A 22,032-nucleotide genomic window follows, 5' to 3' on the forward strand; every position below is an offset into this window, starting at 1 on the left:
TCTATCAATTTGGATTGTTGATTATATAGTTTTATTTTAAGATTCTCCTTGAAACAAATGTGCTCAAATCTGAACTTCTCAGAAGCTCGTACCATTAAGGCAGCTCAACCCAGCAGGGTTACTCCTAGTCTTTAACTAATCCACAGCAATCATGATTGACCAGCTTTGGCTGATCATAGAGTAGAATCCTAGTACCCCTGACTCCAGGGGGCGTTGCTACATCCCGATCAGGGGGGGGCTTCCCCGCCCCCCCCCCCCCCCCCCCCCCCCCCCCCCCCCCCCCCCCCGTACCAAAAGCTGTGTTAGATTTTGGCGGCTGCATCCTCTGAAGGACCCAGCCTACTGGATGCTGGAAGAGTTTGGCTATAGATTAAAACAGGTCCAGCCTTCCCTAGCTGTCACCAGCCATCACTCAGTGTAAGCTCTGTCACCTAGCAACCATGACAGTTGACTCACAAAGCAGGCGGAGAATACAGGTGCTGGTCATAAAATTAGAATATCATGAAAAAGTAGATTGATTTCAGTAATTCCATTTAAAAAGTGAAACTTGTATATTATATTCATACATTACATACAAACTCATATATTTCAGATGTTTATTTTGTTTAATTTTGATGATTACAAATGACAACAAATGAAAATCTCAAATTCATCATATCAGAAAATTAGAATATTACTGAAGACCAATAAAAACAAAGGATTTATAGAAATGTTGGCCAACTGAAAAGTATGAACATGAAAAGTATGAGCATGTACAGCACTCAGTATTTAGTTGGGCCTCCTTTGGCCTGTATTACTGCAGCAATGCGGCGTGGCATGGAGTCGATCAGTCTGTGGCACTGCTCAGGTGTTATGATAGCCCAGGTTGCTCTAATAGTGGCTTTTAGCTCTTCTGAATTGTTGGGTCTGGTGTATTGCATCTTCTTCTTCACAATACCCCATAGATTTTCTATGGGGTTAAGGTCAGGAGAGTTTGCTGGCCAATTAAGAACAGGGATACCATGGTCCTTCAACCAGGTACTGGTAGCTTTGGCACTGTGTGCAGGTGCCAAGTCCTGTTGGAAAATGAAATCTGCATCTCCAAAAAGTTGGTCAGCTGCAGGAAGCATGAAGTGCTCTAAAACTTCCTGGTATGTGGCTGCGTTGACCCTGGACCTCAGAAAACACAATGGACCAACACCAGCAGATGACATGGCACCCCAAACCATCACTGACTGTGGAAACTTTACACTGGACTTCAAGCAACGTGGATGAAGTGCCTCTCTTCTTTTCCTCCAGACTCTGGGACCTTGATTTCCAAAGGAAATGCAAAATTTACTTTCATCAGAGAACATGACTTTGGACCACTCACCAGCAGTCCAGTCCTGTTTCTCTTTAGCCCAGGCAAGACGCTTCTGACGCTGTCTGTGGTTCAAGAGTGGCTTGACACAAGGAATGCGACAGCAGAAACCCATGTCTTTCATACGTCTGTGTGTGGTGGTTCTTGAAGCACTCACTCCAGCTGCAGTCCACTCTTTGTGAATCTCCCCCACATTTTTGAAGGGGTTTTGTTTCACAATCCTCTCCAGGGTGCGGTTATCTCTCTTGCTTGTACACTTTTTTCGACCACATCTTTTCCTTCCCTTCGCCTCTCTATTAATGTGCTTGGACACTGAGCTCTGTGAACAGCCAGCCTCTTTAGCGATGACCTTTTGTGTCTTGCCCTCCTTGTGCAAGGTGTCGATGGTCGTCTTTTGGACAACTGTCAAGTCAGCAGTCTTCCCCATGATTGTGTAGCCTATAGAACTAGACTGAAAGACCATTTAAAGGCTTTTGCAGGTGGTTTGAGTTAATTAGCTGATTAGAGTGTGGCACCAGGGGCCATCAATTTTGAACCTTTTCACAATATTCAAATTTTCTGATATGATGAATTTGAGATTTTCATTTGTTGTCATTTGTAATCATCAAAATTAAACAAAATAAACATCTGAAATATATGAGTTTGTATGTAATGTATGAATATAATATACAAGTTTCACTTTTTAAATGGAATTACTGAAATCAATCTACTTTTTCATGATATTCTAATTTTATGACCAGCACCTGTAGATGCCAAACTTCTCACTACTGTTCTATAAGCTAATTTCATTTCTGAGGATCTTTAGCAGCCATACTGTCAACGCATATATCAGATTTGTACAGATATGACACTGTACAGATATCTGCATCAGATAGAAGATGGGATAATGGATGATCGATCAAATAAAATCCCAGAGGCATTGGAGTGTCTGCGATTTAATTTTTATTTTTTATAAGCTTATATAGCAAATGCAATAAATCCCCACCCAAATCAATATTCAAACGCTGTATGTGCTTGTCAGCCAAACCCATTTGCAGAGGGACAGATAAAACCTTTCAGTTCATTCATCCCTGCACCCACCAGACTCTACTATGCGACACTACATGACAATAAGTAGTGCGATGTGTAATGTGCAATTACTACTTAATACCCTGTGCAATAACCTGTATCTTTATATTTGATACCCAGTGCAATAGCTATATAGATAAATAGCCATCTGTATCAATACCCTGTACAATAATCCTTAAAAAAACATCAGCTGTAATATAGATATGTGGATGCGTATACTGTAAATAGCTCCATGCACATTTTCTTCCTTTGGCATCTTCTTTTTGGCTATTTGAGGTAATTTAATGAGTACATTTTTCAATTGTGAGATCAATAAAGTCATTCACTCAGCTGATGGACACTGATGGAAAACCCAACAGACTGTTTTTAGAGAGCCTTTTGTATCTCTGCTTCTTTCTGCATGTCTGCTTCTGTCTCCTTGAACCCACTGATCTCTTTATTCACTGGATTGCTGATGGTCCGTTGGTAGTACGGGGTTGAATGAAGCCATCGGCCGCCATATTGGTACTCCCTAGTTAGACCGGTCGCAATGTACACATTAAATGCGCTACACCGACGGACATCTTTTCAGGGGGGCTTAAGACTTTTAAAATAAAGACGAATTCACTTGACACAGACTTGCTGTTTCATAGCATACGTAGATTAGTGTAACTTAAAATAAAACAAATGAGCACATCACATTTATAGTCATGAAGTCAATGAAGTCTGAATCATGTAACAACATACAAATCCATCATGGAGGATAATAATACAGATGTGCCAAATTGATGATGTACATGTAATATGCATGTATTGATTATATTGTTAGGGTAATTACATATTAAATATGATTTCAAGAATTCACATCAAGACTGAAAAAATTTACATGTCAGTTAATGCTATAGTATTTTCCTATTTGCAAATTGTGCATGAATGTTGCCATATACTTTTATGCTGTGCATGTGCATTAGCCATTAAAATGTTTGAGTTGCTATTTTTCTGTCAATATCACATGCAATATATTTCAGCACATGACTTTTTCAAATGAGAAATACAACAAACACTACAAAAATGACAGCGTCATCCAGTTAATAAAAAAATTCCTACATTGACTTTTTACAGTGAATTACTTTATATTTACTCTACTTTCTATTTTCTAACTTTAGACACAATGTCAATGGTTAACTGCTTGCTTTTTCAGCCAAATGCTACACACGTAGGCATATTTACTGAGCATCTCAGTGGTAGTGGGGAGTACTTCACTTTTTTCAGGCTATCAGAAATCCAGGGAATAAATAGAGATCAGTGCTTGAACCCCAGTCGGCTTCAGCAGATGGACGCTCACACTGAGCCTGGTTCTGCTGGAGGGTTCTTCCTGTTAAAAGGGAGTTTTTCCTCTCCACTGTCGCTACAAGCATGCTTGGTGTGACGATTGCTTTGAGTCAATGAGCAGATGCAATCAACTGGTTTTCCTCAGATAGAAAACTTTGAATCAATTTGACTACGTATATGATCTGGTTGAATTGTTTAGTGCCTTGAGATGACTTTTGTTATGAATTGGCGCTATACAAATAGACTGAATTGAATTGAATCCCCACCAAACAGCGTACATGAAGCTGCCGGCCAATATCCCAATGACCATACATAATTTTCTGTGATACATTTAGGGCCAACATGCGGTTCTAGGATCTGGTATATGTATAGGCCAGTGAGGTCCTTGATAACCTCTATTGCCCATAATTGTCATCATGATCCTAATAACCTTTTTATTTTAATAACCATATTTTTATTTTAAGAATTTTTTACTTTTTTTTTAATTTTCTCATATTTAAATATACAAGAAACAGGTGATGTATTAGATCATTCATTATAAAGGAGGTAAAAATATACAGAAAAGCTAATGTGTATGTCAAAAAGGAAGAAGAAAAAAATAAGTCTATATTCAAAACTATTAAACTTTTCAAGAACATTCTTTGTTTTAAATGCTTTTTGTGTTAAAATTCCTTTATTGTGAAGTTTTGTCTAAGTTCTTTTTAGGTTCTTCAATCAAAGAGCGCGTCATCGTTTCTCGAGAAGCTGATTGTTTGCTCGGTAGAGCGTCTTCTTTGATTCAGATCATTCCTAAAAGTCCCGAAGCAGGTTAGCCGTTAATATCACGTTACCATGGTGACCAGCCTCATTTAGAAGGAATCCAGCTTCCTGGTACCGGAAAGTCAAGTATGACATTAATTAACCGAAAGTTTTTTAATAAACTTTATTAGAAAATGCTTTATAATACAGAAAGAAGTACAAATTCCAGTGAATAATCGCCAGGGGTTTGAGCAAAAAGTAATAAATCAATAAAAAGTAACTGAATAAAAGTAAAAATAGCAATAGTAAATAGATGCATGTAAAGGGATTACGTAAATACTTTAAATTTAGAGTATAAAGATAAAGTTTTAAAAGCCTTTTTGTTATTGGAAGAGGAAATGCAGAAAAATAAGTTGTTGCTTCCTTTGTGTTTTGCACCTCAGGGCCACCGTAGTTTAGTCATAAGAATTTTAAATTTATGGATATAAAACGTGGCCAACAGTAGCAAAAGATTAAATAAAAAGAAATTGGTCAGAAAGTTCTTTTTTATATTTTGTGATTCCACATAAAAAATCTTTGAAATAAAGTTCAAATTTTTCATAAATATTGTCCAGAATGAAGCGAGACACCTGGTGTGTTATCTGGTCTGGTTCTGCTGCGCGCGCCCATTGATGCACGGCGCATGCATGTTCTGGCCCCGCCCACACCGGAAGTAAATGAAAACAAGAAGGTCGAGAAAAAAAAGTTGCTGACTCTGCTGCATTTTTTCAACTCGCATGACTTTCTCATAAAGTTTGAGTCGCTCATTAAGTGACAGCTTACTGTCTGTACTCACATGTCTGAGATAATGAGCTTCCATTCATGGGACTAATCAAGAAGCTGAGCCGCTAGTTTCGCTTTGATCCGTCCTAATTTAGTTATAAACCAGCACCAGGTGAGCCCCTGTTGTGTTGATCAAGATAAAGTAAATGTTTCTTATTTACAGAACATTTATAACATGTATTGTGTTTCAGGTAATCATGGCCAGACGGCTTAATGCGAGCAGAACGATCGGTGTGGATAAAAACGTCTGGTGAGGAATAACAATACATTTATTCCACTTATTTTACCTATTTTATGTATAAAAAGTGAAAACCAACCAGCAGAAATAAAACACATATTCATTGTGTCCTACTTTAGAGTCTGGTTATGTCATTACTTGTTGTGGAAAGTCTTGGCAGACTGTTTCTAACTATAAACCTTGATGAAACATTTTGGATCTTTTAATTCAGCAATAATGTATTACCTTCAAGGGGATATTAGAATCTCTGTTAAATACAAACAAAAAAGAAATTAGTTAATTTTTATATGTGTGATTTATGAGCATGGAGCATATTGGGTTACAAGAGCCATCTGATTGGTGGAGCTGTGGGCGTGCAAAGGTCAGAGTTCAATAAATGCTTAACCTGGAAGATGGTAACTAGAATAGTCTTTACTTGAGGGTTATGAAGTTTCCACTACATCAATAGTAGATTGTTTTAGTTTATTTTTAAACTAAACCTCAGTTGGATTAGTGTTGATTAAGGATATAATAGTTATAACAGAGTTATAATAGTTATAACTATATATAGCAGGGCTGACAAGATGTGAGATGAAGATAGGTGCAGCTATAGGTTGGAGGTTTTCAGACGATTTAACTGAAACAAAGTGGAAAAATGTGGAATTTTTATGAGTAACAATAAGTGGTCTGTAGTTATGTGGAAAATTTTTCTCACAATACACATTTTACTACTTTCCGGTGATTTGTAGAGAATCGAAGTAAAGCAGAATGGGCCCTACTAAAAACTTGCATCTTAAATATTCTTTAAACTAAAAAGTTCACAACTTTGCTCATCAATTATTCTCTGCAGTTCAAGTAAATTAAACAATAGGAAACTAATAAGCTATTAGTGGATTACTGGCACTGATACAGGAACCAGTGCAATCGAAACCTATGCAAACTAGACTGTGTATGAATATTCGTTAATAGGCTAAACCAGGGGTCTTCAATGTTTACCAGGCAGAGCATCCCTCTGCCTGGTAAACCGTGTTACCGTGTTACCCCATCTATTACAGATGGAGTCATGTAACGAAAGTAATTCCTCCCTGGGATTATTAAAATATTTCTGATTCTGATTCCTAGTTAATGGTACAGGTGTTGTGAATGAAACGGTGCCCAGCTTGAAAGAGCTCCTGTGTGTCGCTGAATGTGTGCATTGATGACTGAAAGACATCTTCTGCCTCCATTTATCTGGTTACTACAGTGTGTTAAATTCATGTTAATGTGTATTTAAAGACATTTCTATTAGTGGAACAAATTGCAGGGGGAATATAAAAAAAAAAAAGTTTCATCAACTAAAACTTTCCCGACCCCGATGCAGAGCCTCTGTGGACCCCCTCGGGGTCACAGACCCCCTGTTGAAGACCTCCAGAATAGGATTAAAAAGCTTTATTCATTATGTTATTAGTTACAGTCAATCTTACGATTGAAAAAAAACTCACCATGACAGGAGACAGCACTTCTCTGGATGTTTCATTTGGAAGGTGTGTTGCAAATTAAGTTTTTAAACATATTCAATGGACCAAAATAAAGACAAAAGAATAAGATAAGTAATAATAAAAGAAGAACATCCCTGTGGTTTCTCCTCTATGAAAACAGGATAACTGAGCTGTTCTGCACATCCTCTCTGGATGTGGTTGGTCTTTTCTTGGGTGGCTGATCTTTTGAAAAATAAAATGACATTATTCTTTTTCTGGAGCTCCTTTGGGTTTGTGAGGCAAACCTGAAAGCTTTAAGAATTAAAATATTTGTGTTGGTTTAATTACTCCTAAATGCCAATAGGAGATTATTAAACTAGACTGAGCAATAATTATTTAACTTGTGAGAAAACATGGAATAAAACTGGGACTAAAGAAGCAGCAGGTTAAGAGAAAACAAACCATTGGATGTGATCCTACACTCAGTGTCCACATCTATAATTTAAGCTAGCTGCTGAATTTTTAATCATATTTACTCAAGTACTATACGATATAACATAAATAAGTGGAACGGAGTTGAGTTTTAATGTCTCTCATTTTTTAGTGTGAGAAATTTGGAATATGGAGTAAGAGTGTGTGAAGACACTGAGATGGGTGAGTCTCACTCCCAATGGGTGAGAGTTGACTGCCCTGATATAGTTATTAACATAGATACTTGGAAAAAAAGTGAGTTTGCTTCCTTTAGGTGTAGTTTATGCTTCTACTTTTAGAAAAATAGTAGAAAGGGATCTTTGCAAATCAAATGTACAGCACATTGTTTCATCTTGTACCTTTATAAATTGCTCCAACTTTTTTTGCAGAAAGTTTTCACACACCCAGAACTTTTCTAAGCGTTGACATGCAAAAGCCTCAGCCATTAATGTGTTTGTCACTGAAAACTGTTGCAGAATAAATCAAATGGGAACACCGAAGTGAAGCAAAGGAAAAACAGTTTGAGGTCTTAAAAGATTCTTGTAATAAATATAATTTAGTCCAGTTTGCAGCAAGCTGGAGGAAACAGGAAGCATGTGATAGAAAGTGTGATAGAAATTCATCACCTTATCCATAGTGTGAAACATGTTGGTGGCATTATCATAGTGTGGGAATCCTTTCTTTAGTGATGAGAAGAGGAAGATATGGAAGAACTTGAAAAGATATGGACAGATTTTAATGAATATTTTTTTTTTATTAGAGTTTAATCTCATGCCAAGGAACAACTCATTAAAGTTTGGTAATGACCCAGGTCATGTGCTAGGTTTAGCTTGATGTGTAACTCCCAATTTTCGACAAAATTAGCGGTTTAGTCTTCACTCTCTGAGTGCTTTTCTAGTTACTCATGGATCTCCTGTGTGAATAACTCAACACTTAGATTACAGAGTTTTAAAGTGCTGCTCCCTGAAAATATGTTCATATCACATGATTTTTTTTTTTCAGATTTAGACATATTTGCTATCAAAAAGATCTGTTTATTCTATTAGGATTTTGGTTACAGACCAACACAAAGTAGCACATCCTATAAAGAAAATGATTTCATGATTCTAATGACTAAAAATATTCAGAAATGTTTAGTCAAAGCCCACACGTAAGTGCTAATGCCGGGTGCCTTGGTTTGGAGAGTTTATGTTATGTTTATCCTTCAGGTGATAATTGTGGAGCCGTTCTTTGACTGTTATCAGCCGATGGTTCTGATGGCAGGAGGGACCGCAGTCTATGTTCCTCTGAGACCTGTAAGCGGTTAAATCTGATGATCTGACATTTCAGTTCCCCTTTTCTCATTTATAACACGTGAAAGGGGTTTTTGTCATTAAATGCAGAGAGAGGGAAGCTCCGTCCTGTCTAGTGGCGACTGGGTTCTGTCTGAGGAGGAGCTCGTCAGCAAAATCACTCCTTCCACCAAAGCCATTGTCATCAACACCCCCAACAACCCTTTAGGAAAGGTGAGAGATGGGGAACTTGAACTCTCTTAATAATAAATATTTTTTTAATGGGGAAATGAAAGCAAAAGGAACGAGTGAGTCCTGAGTTCCAGTTTGTGTTTTCCAGGTTTACAAAGTGGAGGAACTGCAGATGATTGCTGATCTGTGTATTAAACATGATCTGCTGTGCTTCAGTGACGAGGTCTATGAGTGGTTAACCTACGATGGAGCCAAACATGTAAAGATAGGTGAGAAACACCCACGGCTCCCCAGAATAGAAACGCGATGGAATGGGCTTTCACCTGCTGCGTGTTTTCCTGACAGCCAGCCTCCCTGGGATGTGGGAACGAACCGTAACAGTGGGAAGTGGAGGGAAAACCTTCAGTGCTACTGGCTGGAAGGTAGCAAACCTGATGCATTTACATTTCCTCAATGTTTCTGATTTTAATTAGTTTGTATTTAGGACTGTCTCTGGTTTTAGGTCGGCTGGGCTATGAGTTCTGGAAGTCTCATCAAACACATGAAAATCATCCATCAGAACTCAGTCTATCACTGTGCAACAGCAGCACAGGTAATTTCATCAATAAATATTGCCCTTAAAGATGACATAAAGCAGTCTCTACTTACTTTAAAGGAATATTATACAATTTCAGTTATTGAGGCCAAATGTCTCGCATGTTTTAAGCTGTTTTACACCTAACACACCCAATTTGAATAATATTATCTCATGAGGCAACTGCAGAAGATGATTAAATGTTGAATAAATAATTTACCCCTTTGAGGTGCTCCAAGTATCGGAACTGGACACTGTTGATTTAAAGGTTCCCTCTGCAGAATTTAACTACAGACTGCTAAGAATATTCGGGTATGTTATGTTGCTTGAAATAGTTCAAAAAAGATTTCTGTTTTCTGTTTGGGGTTCAAGTATTGTAGTGAAGTAAGAATCCTTAGGATAAAAAAAAAAAGAATACTCCTAAACTGTGTTACTTAAAGGTATTGTGGAGGAATTTTTGAGCCGCCCTCTCCACTTAAAAAAAAAAAGCACATGCATAATCCTGTACCTTCCCCCTGATAGCGCCTATTAAACATGTGCACAAGCCTATTTCTCATTATGCAAGTTCTACTCAAAAGTTACTGTTTGCATCGCTCATACAAGCTTACTTTCTGAAAGAAGCAATTTTTCCACTATGTCAGACTCACCACCGTTAAGTGAAAATGGGGATGAGCACTTATTATGGGCTTACTGTACATAAACATATCCCCAGAATGACGGACATTTAAGAGGCCCATTTATATTAATGAATCACACATAAAAAGCACATCCACCCCTATACCTTTAATTTTAGATTTTCACCCAAGTGTCAAAAATACCTCCTAGTTTGTGAGATGAGAAAAAATTTCTTTCAGTTCTTATCAAATTTAGTGTAAATAAATTTAAAATCCTGTAATGCTCTTAAGTTTTTTACATAAATATGCCATCATGTTAAAGTTTGATCAAAGTTATTGTTTTCTAATTATTTTCCATTAGGAAAATTCTTTAGAATAACAAAAACACAATAGTGTTCTTATTGTTCATGTATCTTTTATTGATTCCTAATTGGGAATCTAAATGTTCACTAATGGAGCTGAAACCTAATTATACATCAGGTATATTTAATATAATTGTGCTTTCTGAACTCAATAATATAATAATTAGAGACTCTTTTAATGCATTTTTAAGAATACATTTAAATAACATTTATTTAGTTATTCCTAAACTAGAATGAAATAGTGAAGCATTTTGGACTTTCTTAGCCAAAAACATCCAATAGAGAATCTATGGAGCTAAAGATTAAGGGTGAATATAGAGGAACCATCAATCTAACACGGATATTTCGGACTCCAGACGGGAACTACAGAACAGTATAGAGTATAATAAACTGTTGCATTGTTTCATCAACTGTTGAAAAAGGTCTGTTTCTTTTGTCATGAGAATCAAATTTATTAAAACCTCAAAACACCAAATCTCACCCGGCCATGAATCATTTTGAATTCATGTGTATAATCAGGATTTGAGTATTTCTCATTCATAATGACTTTCTAAAAAAAGAAACATGGATTTAACCTACAATGCCAAAATGTTTATCTCTACTGCAGCCTTTGAACTCCTAAAGTACCCTCACCAGGCAGATGTTGCAGATTTGCAACAGCTAAAAGCTACTTTGCTAATTACTCCGCTTCCATATTTTAAGAGCTGTTTTTACTCAGAAGTACAACAGAAGGACTTAGTTTTGCATTTGCAACAAACAGTTTCTCTCCAGCTCACCAGATGGCACTCCTGACTCACTTTCAACATTGCTGAGTCCTTGGTGTCACTGAAACAGATTTTCTAAGCACCAATTTCATGTTAGTATCACCACCAATTTCCATTATTTGAAATCAATACTACATAAGATGAATCATGAATGTGTATAGATATGACACATGCCAATTAGTAGATTTTATCTCCTCTGGGTTTTTCACCAGAGGCATCTCGATTTCAATGTTGTGGATTCGCAACGTGTGCCCAAACAGGTACCAGTGGATGCTACATGCTTTATCTACTAGTTTGCCTATATTTTGAGCAACAGTTTAACAGAAACTGCCTTCTCAAGAGGTTTTGAGATGTCGGTGGAGAAAAAGTTTGAGAAAAAGTTGTCTCTAATTTTGTGAGAGAAGTTTTTTTTTTTGAATTTTGTTTTGTTAATTTTTTGTTTGTGACATTCAAATAAAGTTAACGTTCATATCAGATTCAGTCTTCAGTGTTAGTTTACCACTCCGGGCCACTGTTGCAAATCTGCAACATCCCAGAATTCATTGCATGTGAAGGTATCTCTCAAAAAAAAGTCTGAATTCTATATTACTACCCCATGTGATCATTTTCTCCAAATATCAGATTTTTCCTGCAACTACAACTTAATTTAAGCTTGAGAGGGTTAAAGCATGTCTCCCTCATCCTGTTGATGCAATAGGAAGCCGTGTCTCAGGGATTCGACAGAGAGTACGAGCTGTTTGGGTCTCCGGAGAGCTACTTCCAGCAGCTGCCTGCCATGCTGCACCAGAAGAGGCAGAAGCTGGCCTCGTGTCTGCAGAGCGTGGGCCTGCAACCCATCATGCCAGAGGGAGGATACTTTATGATCACAGACATCTCCTCTATAAGTGAGTGATGAGTCAGCATCTAAGCTAGATGCTCTGCATACTGCATGGGTTTGTCATAAATGTTTACCTGAGCTTTTTCCTTTTTCTTAATAGAGGTGGATCTAAATGATGAGAGCACCAAGAATGAAAGCTATGATTTTAGATTTGTCAAATGGTTGATTAAAGAAAAGGTAAATTGTAGCAGATATTTAGAAATGCAAATCTTCTGGGGTTTTTTCAGCATTTTCGGCAACTTTCTTTAATTTGTTTTTATCAAGGGCTTAGCGACAATCCCAGTTTCTGCTTTCTTCAGTCCAGAACACAGCAAGGAGTTTGACAAATACATCCGTTTCTGTTTTGTTAAGGTAAATAAAACTGCTCTGATTGTAGCTGATGATCTTTTTTTCCTCATATGCCAATCTGCCTACATTTTTTTCTTCTTTTTGCCAACAGGAAAACTCCACACTGGAAGCAGCAGAGGAGATCTTAAGAAAGTGGAGTCAAAAAGAATAATAAAAAAGACCCCTATCATACAATTATTATAAATAAAATTAGAAAGCATTATAGGTAAAAAGAAAAAGGAATCATCAATTTTTTTGTTTCTCCTCAGACAAACGTTAGACTATCCACTCCTCTGGCCTAAAAATACGCAGAAAGTTTTAAAAGACTTTTTGCAAACATGTGGTCCTGTAACCTGTTGTCGGTTCCTGAAAATGTCCTCATTGTTTTTGTGAATTAACTTTCTCATCAGACACGAAATGATGTAATGTTATGTGAAGAGATGGAGCCAAGGAGACTTGATGTTTTTTGATTTAATGAAGTACCTCAAAAACTAGTTCCTTATGGAGATTCTCCCTATGTTCTGCCTTTTTTGTTGTTGTTTTTTTTTCCTTTTCGGTTTTTGAAATGATGTTAAATATTAATTTAAAGTTTCAGATCGTTACACTACTGACAGTGCTTTCACAATATTGAACCAGGGAATTTTTTTTTTTTCTTTTTTGGAATTTTGTAGACATTGCACATCCTGTTTAGGAGTTCTGTTTTGTTTGTTTTTTATGTACCAAATCAAAATAAAGTTGTCTCTAAATATCTTAAAAATTCAGTTTTTAATTCTAAACATGGTAAGATTTAATCGATTATACCAAGATGATAAAAACAAACTAAATGACATTTATGGCCACATTGAATGGTTATAAATAAGTCGGAGAAAGAAGAGAAACATGCATGAAACCAATCACTGAGGACTATCTGTTTAACGACTTTTATTTTTCTTTTGACGTAGTAGTATCGATGGATGCAGCAACATCAGTACATCGGCGCCACTCATCTCTATTTATTGCTGATAGCCTGTTGGTAGGACAGGGTGGAGTGAGGTCACGGGCTGCCATATTGGTACTCCCTTATTAGACCAGTCGCAATGTAAACAATACGTGCAGATACAGATGTGCCAAAAGTGCTAAATTGATGATTTACATGTAATATACCTGTATCAATTACATTGCTATGATAATTACATATTACATATAATTTCAAGATTTTACATCAAGGCTGAATTATAAGTACATGTCTGTTAACGCTATAGTATTTTCCTATTTATAAATTGTGCATCCATGATTCAATATACTTTTATGCTGTGTCTGTGCATTAGTCTTTAGATCTGACAGATTTACAATAGAACTACGTTATTGAACCAATTTAATAACTCCACAGATCTTTCTACTCTAGCAAAATCACATAAATTGGCAAAATAACAGGCAACATAAAATTCATATTTTGCTTTTTGTTCATAGCTAACATGAATTTGATAATTTGCATATACTGTATGTACAAGTATGTACAAACACACTATCCAATGATCGAATAGCTTTAGATTAGATCAGATTAGAATAGATTAGCTTAGATTAGATTAGATTCAACTTTATAGTCATTACACAGGTACAGGTACAAGGCAACGAAATGCAGTTTAGGTCTAACCAGAAGTGCAATAGCAGCAAGTGCAGGATAAATAATGGTTCCATAAATATAGGACATGGGTTTCTACTGAATCAGTATAGAGATGAACACCATTATAAATAATGAATATAATATATAGATCACTACTGTTATGAACTAAATTTACAGCTGGATATGTACTGAATATAATATACAGGTGGATATTACTATAAAAAGGGTTTTTATAGGGTTTTAATAATATAACCTACACATGTAGTGTGAAATCACATTCAACTATACAGATATATGCATTTCAAAAATGAAACAAAAATATAAACTGTTTATAAGCGCATCTATAAACATAATGCAGCTACCAAAAGAATATTTGATCTTTTGCTCTTCCTTATCAAATAATGAAGAATTATGGAGCAGAAGAAAGGTTTCAGACATGTGACACCATTTTCATCTCATACTTGTTTTATTTTATTGCTCTGCCATCCTGTTCCTCTCGGTTATCATTTAAGTTATCTGAATTAAAATGAAATTCAAATTGACTATTAGTTCACCGTACTTAGAATATGTCTATAAATCCTAATAAGCACCCTCATTAACATTTTCATCTAAATTTTAATGTTATATGTTTACATCGTTTACTGACTTCATCTTAAGAAAATCAAAGATTTTGTTTTTTTCAATTGAAAGTATTTTAATATTGATAGAACTGGAAGGGGGCTTTACAGAATTCAAAGAAAACTTGCTAGAATGAGGAGAACAGGAAGAAATAGAAAAGAGGAAACCAATATATCCAGATTACGTTTTGATCATACAGTGTTAAATAGTATATTATTTAAAATGGGAAAACATCCAACAGGAAATTGTGATTTTTGCTTTCAAGAAGAGACAATAAAACATGTTTTCTTAGTCTGTTCTAAATATTCTGTTCTTGCTAGTTGATTACAAGAAAATAAATTGCAATTAAATATCCTTATGGCCAAACTTTCTACTTCTAAATGGTTTTTTTTTTTTATGAATTACCTTAAGAATATAAATATAATATAAGATTTATTAACTTAATTATTATAATTTTTCATTTCATTTATTTATTTTTGTTTTGTGGGAGAATGTATATATATAGCATCCCGTTCCACGCTCCATTCCAGTAGATGGTGGTAATGCGCATCAATAAGTTGCTTGCCAACCGCCATAAAAAAAGAAGAACGTAGAAGTAAATAAACCCTGGCATGTGGATGGTCGTTTGGTGCATGGCGCGTGTTTTGAAGCTGCTTATGGAGAAATGTCTTGGGCCGTGAGTAGTGAGGAAACAGGAAGCGATTCTTGTGGGATGGAAGAGGGAAATAGTGACAATGAAGGTTGGAAGATAGCAACATCAAAAAATGAGAAAAAGCGGAAAAAACAGAGATCAGTTCAAGGGGAATCTAGTTCAGAACAATCCAGTGATGATCATTCCATACATTCCACAGCACAACAAAATGAATTCAAAGTCATATTCAAAGTCGTTAATCAGGCAGACTCTTTTACAAATTGGAATCCGGTTCACTTAACAAAAACCATCAATAAACTTGTCGGAGAAGTCAGAGGTGCCAGAATTCTGTACAGTGGAGACCTGCTAATTATCTGCAGAGACAGCGCCCAGCAAGGCAAAGCAATACGGATCAACAAAATTGACGGGATAAGAGTTCAGTGCAGCTTAATGGAGAACAAAAAGTTCAGCAGGGGAGTCATTGGAGGAGTTCCTCTAAAAATTTCTGAAAAAGAGATTCTGGAAAACATAAGAGGTGCAAAAGTAAAAGAAGTAAAACGGTTAAAAACAACAAGAAACGGAGAAAGATCTGACAGTTTATCTGTGCTAATTAAATTCGAAGAAGAGCAATTACCAAGCAAAGTATTCATCGGTTACATAAGCTATAATGTCAAAATCTACAATCCTCCACCATTGAGATGTTTCAAATGCCAAAAATTCGGTCACATTGCAGCAGTTTGTAAAGGGAAACAGAGGTGTGGAAGGTGTGCAGGAGAACATGAGTACGGAAAATGTGGAAAAGAAGCTAAAATAAAATGCTGTAATTGTGGTGGAGAACATACTGCTGCCTATCGCGGCTGTGAAGCAAGCAAAAGGTCTGAGGAAATTAAAAAAATGAAATTTGAGCTCGGAATAACCTACGCTGAAGCTGCAAAAAGGATCCCATCTCAGTCAGAAAAACCCAAACCTACAGTTCAACACACAGCAAATTCCAAACCTCTAGAGAAATCTCTAAAAATTGATGAAGACTCACTTATTGTTAAAAAGACAAATTTTGTTCTTTTCATGGTAGAAGTTATTAATTGTACTGCACAGACAACAAAAAAAACGGAAAAAATCAAAATAATAGTGAAGGCTGCAGAAAAATATCTGGACATTAAAGATTTGAACTGGGAGATGGTTGGAAGTATGATGGGAGGACCGATGGGACCATCAGAAACTGGCAGAGTTAAGATGACCTAGAGTAAATTAAAATTATATGGGCAAATGTGATTTAGTATTATGTTGGTTTAAGTTACACAGGTTTTTTTTTTTTTTTTTTTTTTTTTTTTTTTTTTTTTTTTTTTTTTTTTTTTTTTTTTTTGGGGGGGTGAATCGTTTCCTGTTTTCTTGTTATACTCCATATCAGTTGGTGGCGGTAATGCACAATTCACAAGTCTGCCAACCGCCATAAAATCCCATAAGAAGAAGAAGAAGTAAATAAACCCACCTGTTGGTTTCTGGAAAAATGTCGGCCGACAGTGCAGCGACAAAACCTAAACCTGCGTCTTCTCAGGTGCTACTCTAATATAATAAAACGCATCTATGTGTGTGTTTCTGTATTATTTTTTTTATTTCTTAATGCATCTATTCGTTATTTCAGAGCGGGGATCAGATTCCTTGGAAGAAAAGGAAAGCAGAAAGTGAGTAGAAGCTAACTAAGCTAACAGCTGCATGTCCACTGGCCACAGGTTTTACTAGTCTTGGAGTATATGGGTACACCTATTAATGACTGAGGATTTGGGTAATCTGCATTACTACAACATTGGTGAAACATAGTGAGTTAAAATATCATTGTGTAAACCCAACACATTTAAACCCAACTAAGTCCTACAGATAGATACCAACAGCGTGTGAGCTGAGAGCTATTTGATGCAAGGGTGATTAAAGTTGGTGGGGACGCTCTAAGGGTGGTGGCTGATGGACCTACAGCTACTCAACTCGAACGCTTTCAATAAGGTTTATATTTTCCAAAAATGAGCTCAAACATATATTTATTGAATGCTTTCCTATTGTTGAGAGCACAAGAGTATGTTGTCATTAGAAAGAGAATACAGTTTAGGCATAAATGGCTGTTTAAGTCTTCCATTTTACTTTAAGAACATTCATATACAATATTTATCATTAAAATGATTATAATTAAGTTAGAAACACATCGGCTTCAGGAGTTGCCATTTGTTCAATCAAGTATAAAATAAATTTCTGATATTCCTACCTAAATATGTGTGAAAGGAGATGAGAAAAGTGTATCTGATGCACAAACTGCAATCAATAAAGCTTCATTTAAAATGTCAGCATTCATATCATTGGTCATGATGTATATTTTCTTTACAGTAAAAGAGAAACGTAAGCAGTGGAAAAAGGCTAAACTTATCAAACAGTTGGAGAAGCAGAAACAGCGAGAGGATGCAGAGAGAGCCCAACAGGAGGAAAGCCAGAGTAAGAAAGGTAACTCATCATTTACTGATGGTCTGCTGGAGCTGTTGTTAGCTCAAGTTAGCTAAGATGGTCGCCTGTGTTCAGGTCGAGCTTACACGGTCAGCGTTGCCCTGCCGGGCTCCGTCCTGGACAACGCTCAGTCTCCTGAGCTCAGAACATACCTAGCGGGACAGATCGCCCGAGCCTGCGTCGTCTTCAATGTGGATGAAATAGTCGTATTCGACGAGCAAGGTGAAGATGTCAAGTAAGTGGTGAGGGGGAAAAAAAGCTTGATGCTAAATATTTAAACTGAGTTCTGGTTGATTTTGTTTTATTTATTTATTTTTTTCCCCAGGAGCGTCGAAGGAGAATTTAAAGGTGTGGGAAAGAGAGGTCATGCGTGTATCCAGCTCGCCAGAATACTTCAGTACATGGAGTGTCCGCAGTAAGCATCATCAGGTCATCATCTTTACAGTCGCTGTCCAGCACTTCAGCTTGTCACTCTGAGCTTCTGCTCTCCACCAGGTATCTGCGCAAGAGGTTTTTCCCGATGCACAAAGATTTACAATATGCAGGTAATTTTAAAGCCGTGGTAATTTTTACTGATTTATACACAATGTTTCCTGCTGCTCTTTAAGAGCACTTTGATTCCTTTTTTTTTTTTTTTTACAGAAATATGATATACAAAAAAGCCTTCAGAACCTTAGAATAGTTATAAAACCAGTAACTAGATAAATACCAGTGCTCCAATCAAGTTCTTTGTTGTTCTTTTAAGCCATCAGGTTCTTTATAGTTTAAAACCTTTTGTAGCACCTGCATATTTTTCATGTTGAAATTTCTTAGATTTCCATTTCAGGTTGGCTAAGTTCTCAGTTCGTTATATTTTCGTTGTTTGTTGTGAAACATTGTTCAACCAACATTTTCACAGATAGAATTGCATTGCCTGTTCAATTAAGGACACCTCCTGAATGGGATATTGAGATAAAATCTCTCTTGAAAAAAAATTTTATTTATGTAATATATCTTTTTATTAGATTTAAGGCAGAAAAAGAATCTGTTGGTTTTGGTAGGAAATAGGTTGGAGATAAGGTTTTTTTAATCCATGTTGCCCAGCCTTAGTTTGGATATGTCTGAATGGATTAAAGAAGAGATAATATAATGAAAAATTGATGTAGAAATGGAGAGATAAGAGTGATTACACATTAGTAAAGTCTAGAAATCCAATATTGTTCCACACTTGTATAGAATTTACATTTCTTTCTAATGTCTAGAATTTGAAGTAGGCCTGGGCGATAAACTGGATTTTTATTCACCACGACGACGGGCAACAATTCTCCCATGCTGCTAAAAGAAATAAACTTAAATCTGCTGTTTTTTCTGTGTGTGCTGGTAGCTGGTATCTCCTTCCCCTTTAAGAAATTGCACCATGTGTGCAATTAAGTAACCCCACCGATCCAGTCAGAAGCACAAACAAAAAGAATAGTAGATGAGCCCGGGGAAGAAGTGTCTAGCAGCTGTAAAATAAATTGCATCAGTTAATCCTGTGGAGCCAAATGACAGCAGAGATAAAGCTGAGCGTGCAGAGAAGAAGTCAAGAGCAGCAGACCAGTTTTGTTTGATGGTGTGAAAGTTTAAACGGTGCACATTGTTCTCACTGCACTCTCAGTTTGATGGCACCAAAATTACGGTTTAGACGTTGATCATCCTCTGACGTGGGAGCTGGCTCGGAGCCCGTCTGCCTGGATGTGTGTTTCCTAGACAGGACCGCCTCTGAAGCTGTTTTACATCTACCTATTTTATCTCTGCTTCTTTCTCTATGTCGGGATTCCTGTTAAAAGGGAGTTTTTCCTCTCCACTGTTGCTACAAGCACGCTTAGTGAGAGGGATTGCCTTTGAGTCAATGAGTCGATGCAATCAACTGGTTTTCCTCATATATAAAACTTTGAAACAATTTGATTGTATGATCCGGGTGAATTATAAAGTGCCTTGAGGTGACGTGTTGTGAATTGGCGCTATATAAATAAACTGAATTCAATTGAATTAAAAAAAACACGAAATGCAAAGCTTGTCTGAAAACTGTCGAGACTACCTAAAGTAACGCATCCAACCTCCACCACCTACAGTACAACCAAGCTGTTGAGTTCAAAGATGTACAAAAGGCTCCATTACCTTTGCAAAAAAAATATTTAAATACATTTTTACTGTTTAATGAGACATTGTTGAATCTTTAAACCTGAATCGATACAAGACTCAATTAATAAACTGTAAAGAGATCAGTCGCATTTCCTGTACATGCCTTTATTTCTGATAGAAAGCCGGAGTGTTTATCGTGCATTTATTATTGAGGTAAAACTGCCCAATTTATCATGATATTGATTTGAGGTCATATTACCCAGTCTTAATGTAAAATAATCATATTAGGGAGGAGAGATGGTGTCTTTATCAGATTAGCTGTTCTTTTTTTGTTTGTTAAACCTCTGATATACTAGTGATGAAATCTGCTCTAGAAGCAACTTTTTCAGTCACATATAAAGGTTTTTATGTCATGAAAGTGAAAGGAAAGCAGTTTCAAGTTAGTTTATTTTATTTTCTGCCAGGTTTGCTCAACCCTCTAGACAGTCCTCATCACATGAGGATGGACGAAGAGTCTGAATACCGGGAAGGAAGGGTCCTCAACAAGCCTCCCAAACAAGGAAAGGGCTCAGTGGTGAACTGTGGAATGAGGAAGGTGACTATAGCGCCACTATTTTTAGTCTGTTCTGAACTTGTTAGATCAAACAAAATTGACAGTGTTTAAATCCAATCACCAGGACGTCCGGATAGATAAACAACTGCAGCCGGATCTACGAGTTACAGTGAAGCTCAATAAGACACAGAATCAAGGTAGTTTTCTCCTCTTGGTGTCTGTTGTCCATGATTCATCTACTGCAGGAAAACGCATCCTGTAGAATGTGTTTCTATGTGTGTGTCCAGACAGCAGACTATATAAAGGCGTCGTCGTGGCTCCTCATGTGCCCAGAACAGAGGGTGGTCTGTACTGGGGGTACACAGTCCGCCTGGCATCATGTCTGAGTATGTGTACAGTTTTCTGCCTCGTTGCCATGCAACTCCAAAATATTGGAAAAAAACTCACAGCTGGTTGTTTCTGCCAATGCAGGTACGGTTTTCACAGAGAGTCCATTTAAGGAAGGGTATGACCTGACTGTTGGCACCTCAGAGAGAGGCAGCAGCGTGGACCAAGTCACGCTCTCACCATTCAAGTAGGTTGAATGAAAGCTCATTAAACGATTAGGTCCTGGTGTCAGGCAGCAAAGTGCTTTAAAGTCTTCATGCTTGCATGCAACCTGAGGCATCAAGCATCTGAAGAGAAGCTTATAGCCAAGGTGTTTGCTACCAGTTTAATGTGTCCACTCTTTAGGCACCTTTTGGTGGTTTTTGGAGGTCTCCAGGGTTTGGAAGCCAGCCTGGATGCAGACCAGAACCTAGATGTGAGCGACCCCTGCATCTTATTTGATCTCTACCTTAATACGTGTCCCAGTCAAGGCAGCAGGACCATCAGAACTGAGGTAAGATGATGATTTATGATTTGAAAGTTTTGCCCACTGTGATAAATCCCTCATTACTTTTGTTAACAGGAGGCCATACTGATCTCCATGGCGGCGCTGAGGCCGAAGATCACGGCTGCTTTTTCTGATATTTCCAGTAGTTAAAGAAAAAGTCAGTAAGCAGTTTAATAATTAGACTTACTACGACCTATAAATGTTTGAGAATGATTTGTAAATATCCATTAACTCAATAAGTTGTCAGTAAAATATTTTTGTCCCTTTTATACATTCTCCTTTTAGTGTCTGAAGTCACTGTACATGTTTGAATACAAATGAACCTGTTAGATTTATCATGTCATCTGTCTCTGGAAAAACATTGTTCTGATGAACTGTATTAAAATAAGATATTTAATAAAAGTATTAAATATCAGCTTCAAAGGTGAGCCATTAGCTTTTCATTCTGCCTTGCTAAAGCTCTCATACTCCTTATACATTTTATTTAATTATGAAACGGCTGATCTTTATATATTTTGTGCTATAAACAAAAAAGAGAATAGGGCATAATGGTGTAGAAGAAATGATTTTAAGTTCTTGCAAATAACTTGAAAAGTATCTTTAATTTGCATTGAGGTCTTATGTAGTTCAATCTAAATTGATGGAAAGATGAAGGTGCAGTAAATATGCAGCAAATCAGAGAGGAAACTGAAGGTATAAAAGACCAGCAGAGAATCACCTTTCAGGTTATTCTCAGGATTAATAAATTACAAAGGAATT

The 22,032-nt window shown here is 36.8% G+C and overlaps 2 protein-coding genes across 2 annotated transcripts; both read left to right on the plus strand.

Annotated features, from left to right (window-relative positions):
• The first annotated feature begins 5,152 nt into the window (after positions 1-5,152).
• Positions 5,153-12,583, plus strand: kyat1 (kynurenine aminotransferase 1). Its single transcript, XM_038308672.1, has 11 exons — positions 5,153-5,390; positions 5,470-5,529; positions 8,632-8,718; positions 8,806-8,928; positions 9,035-9,155; positions 9,232-9,308; positions 9,389-9,478; positions 11,898-12,084; positions 12,178-12,254; positions 12,342-12,428; positions 12,517-12,583. Exons 2-11 carry the CDS (start codon positions 5,476-5,478, stop codon positions 12,574-12,576), a joined length of 963 nt encoding a protein of 320 aa, XP_038164600.1. The 5' UTR covers positions 5,153-5,390; positions 5,470-5,475; the 3' UTR covers positions 12,577-12,583.
• Positions 12,584-16,724: 4,141 nt separating this feature from the next.
• spout1 (SPOUT domain containing methyltransferase 1) lies at positions 16,725-21,701 on the plus strand. The gene is made up of 12 exons (XM_038308691.1): positions 16,725-16,811; positions 16,899-16,938; positions 17,630-17,743; positions 17,819-17,978; positions 18,069-18,158; positions 18,239-18,288; positions 20,311-20,441; positions 20,524-20,596; positions 20,687-20,785; positions 20,871-20,973; positions 21,132-21,279; positions 21,349-21,701. The coding sequence occupies exons 1-12, from the start codon at positions 16,764-16,766 to the stop codon at positions 21,421-21,423; spliced, it is 1,131 nt and encodes a 376-aa protein (XP_038164619.1). The 5' UTR covers positions 16,725-16,763; the 3' UTR covers positions 21,424-21,701.
• The last annotated feature ends 331 nt before the right edge of the window (positions 21,702-22,032 follow it).

The sequence above is a fragment of the Cyprinodon tularosa genome, unplaced genomic scaffold (assembly GCF_016077235.1).
Source record: "Cyprinodon tularosa strain WSP-4 unplaced genomic scaffold, ASM1607723v1 ctg643, whole genome shotgun sequence".
Classification (NCBI taxonomy): Eukaryota; Metazoa; Chordata; class Actinopteri; order Cyprinodontiformes; family Cyprinodontidae; genus Cyprinodon; species Cyprinodon tularosa.

Excerpts from the sequence above, each read along its gene's own strand:
- spout1 (XM_038308691.1), top strand. The coding sequence starts at position 16,764 with ATGTCGGCCGACAGTGCAGCGACAAAACCTAAACCTGCGTCTTCTCAG. Across the intron at positions 16,812-16,898 it reads CTAAACCTGCGTCTTCTCAG|AGCGGGGATCAGATTCCTTG; the intron begins GTGCTACTCTAA and ends TCGTTATTTCAG. Across the intron at positions 18,159-18,238 it reads CAGTACATGGAGTGTCCGCA|GTATCTGCGCAAGAGGTTTT; the intron begins GTAAGCATCATC and ends GCTCTCCACCAG.
- kyat1 (XM_038308672.1), top strand. The coding sequence starts at position 5,476 with ATGGCCAGACGGCTTAATGCGAGCAGAACGATCGGTGTGGATAAAAAC. Across the intron at positions 12,085-12,177 it reads CACAGACATCTCCTCTATAA|AGGTGGATCTAAATGATGAG; the intron begins GTGAGTGATGAG and ends TTTTCTTAATAG. Across the intron at positions 12,255-12,341 it reads AATGGTTGATTAAAGAAAAG|GGCTTAGCGACAATCCCAGT; the intron begins GTAAATTGTAGC and ends GTTTTTATCAAG.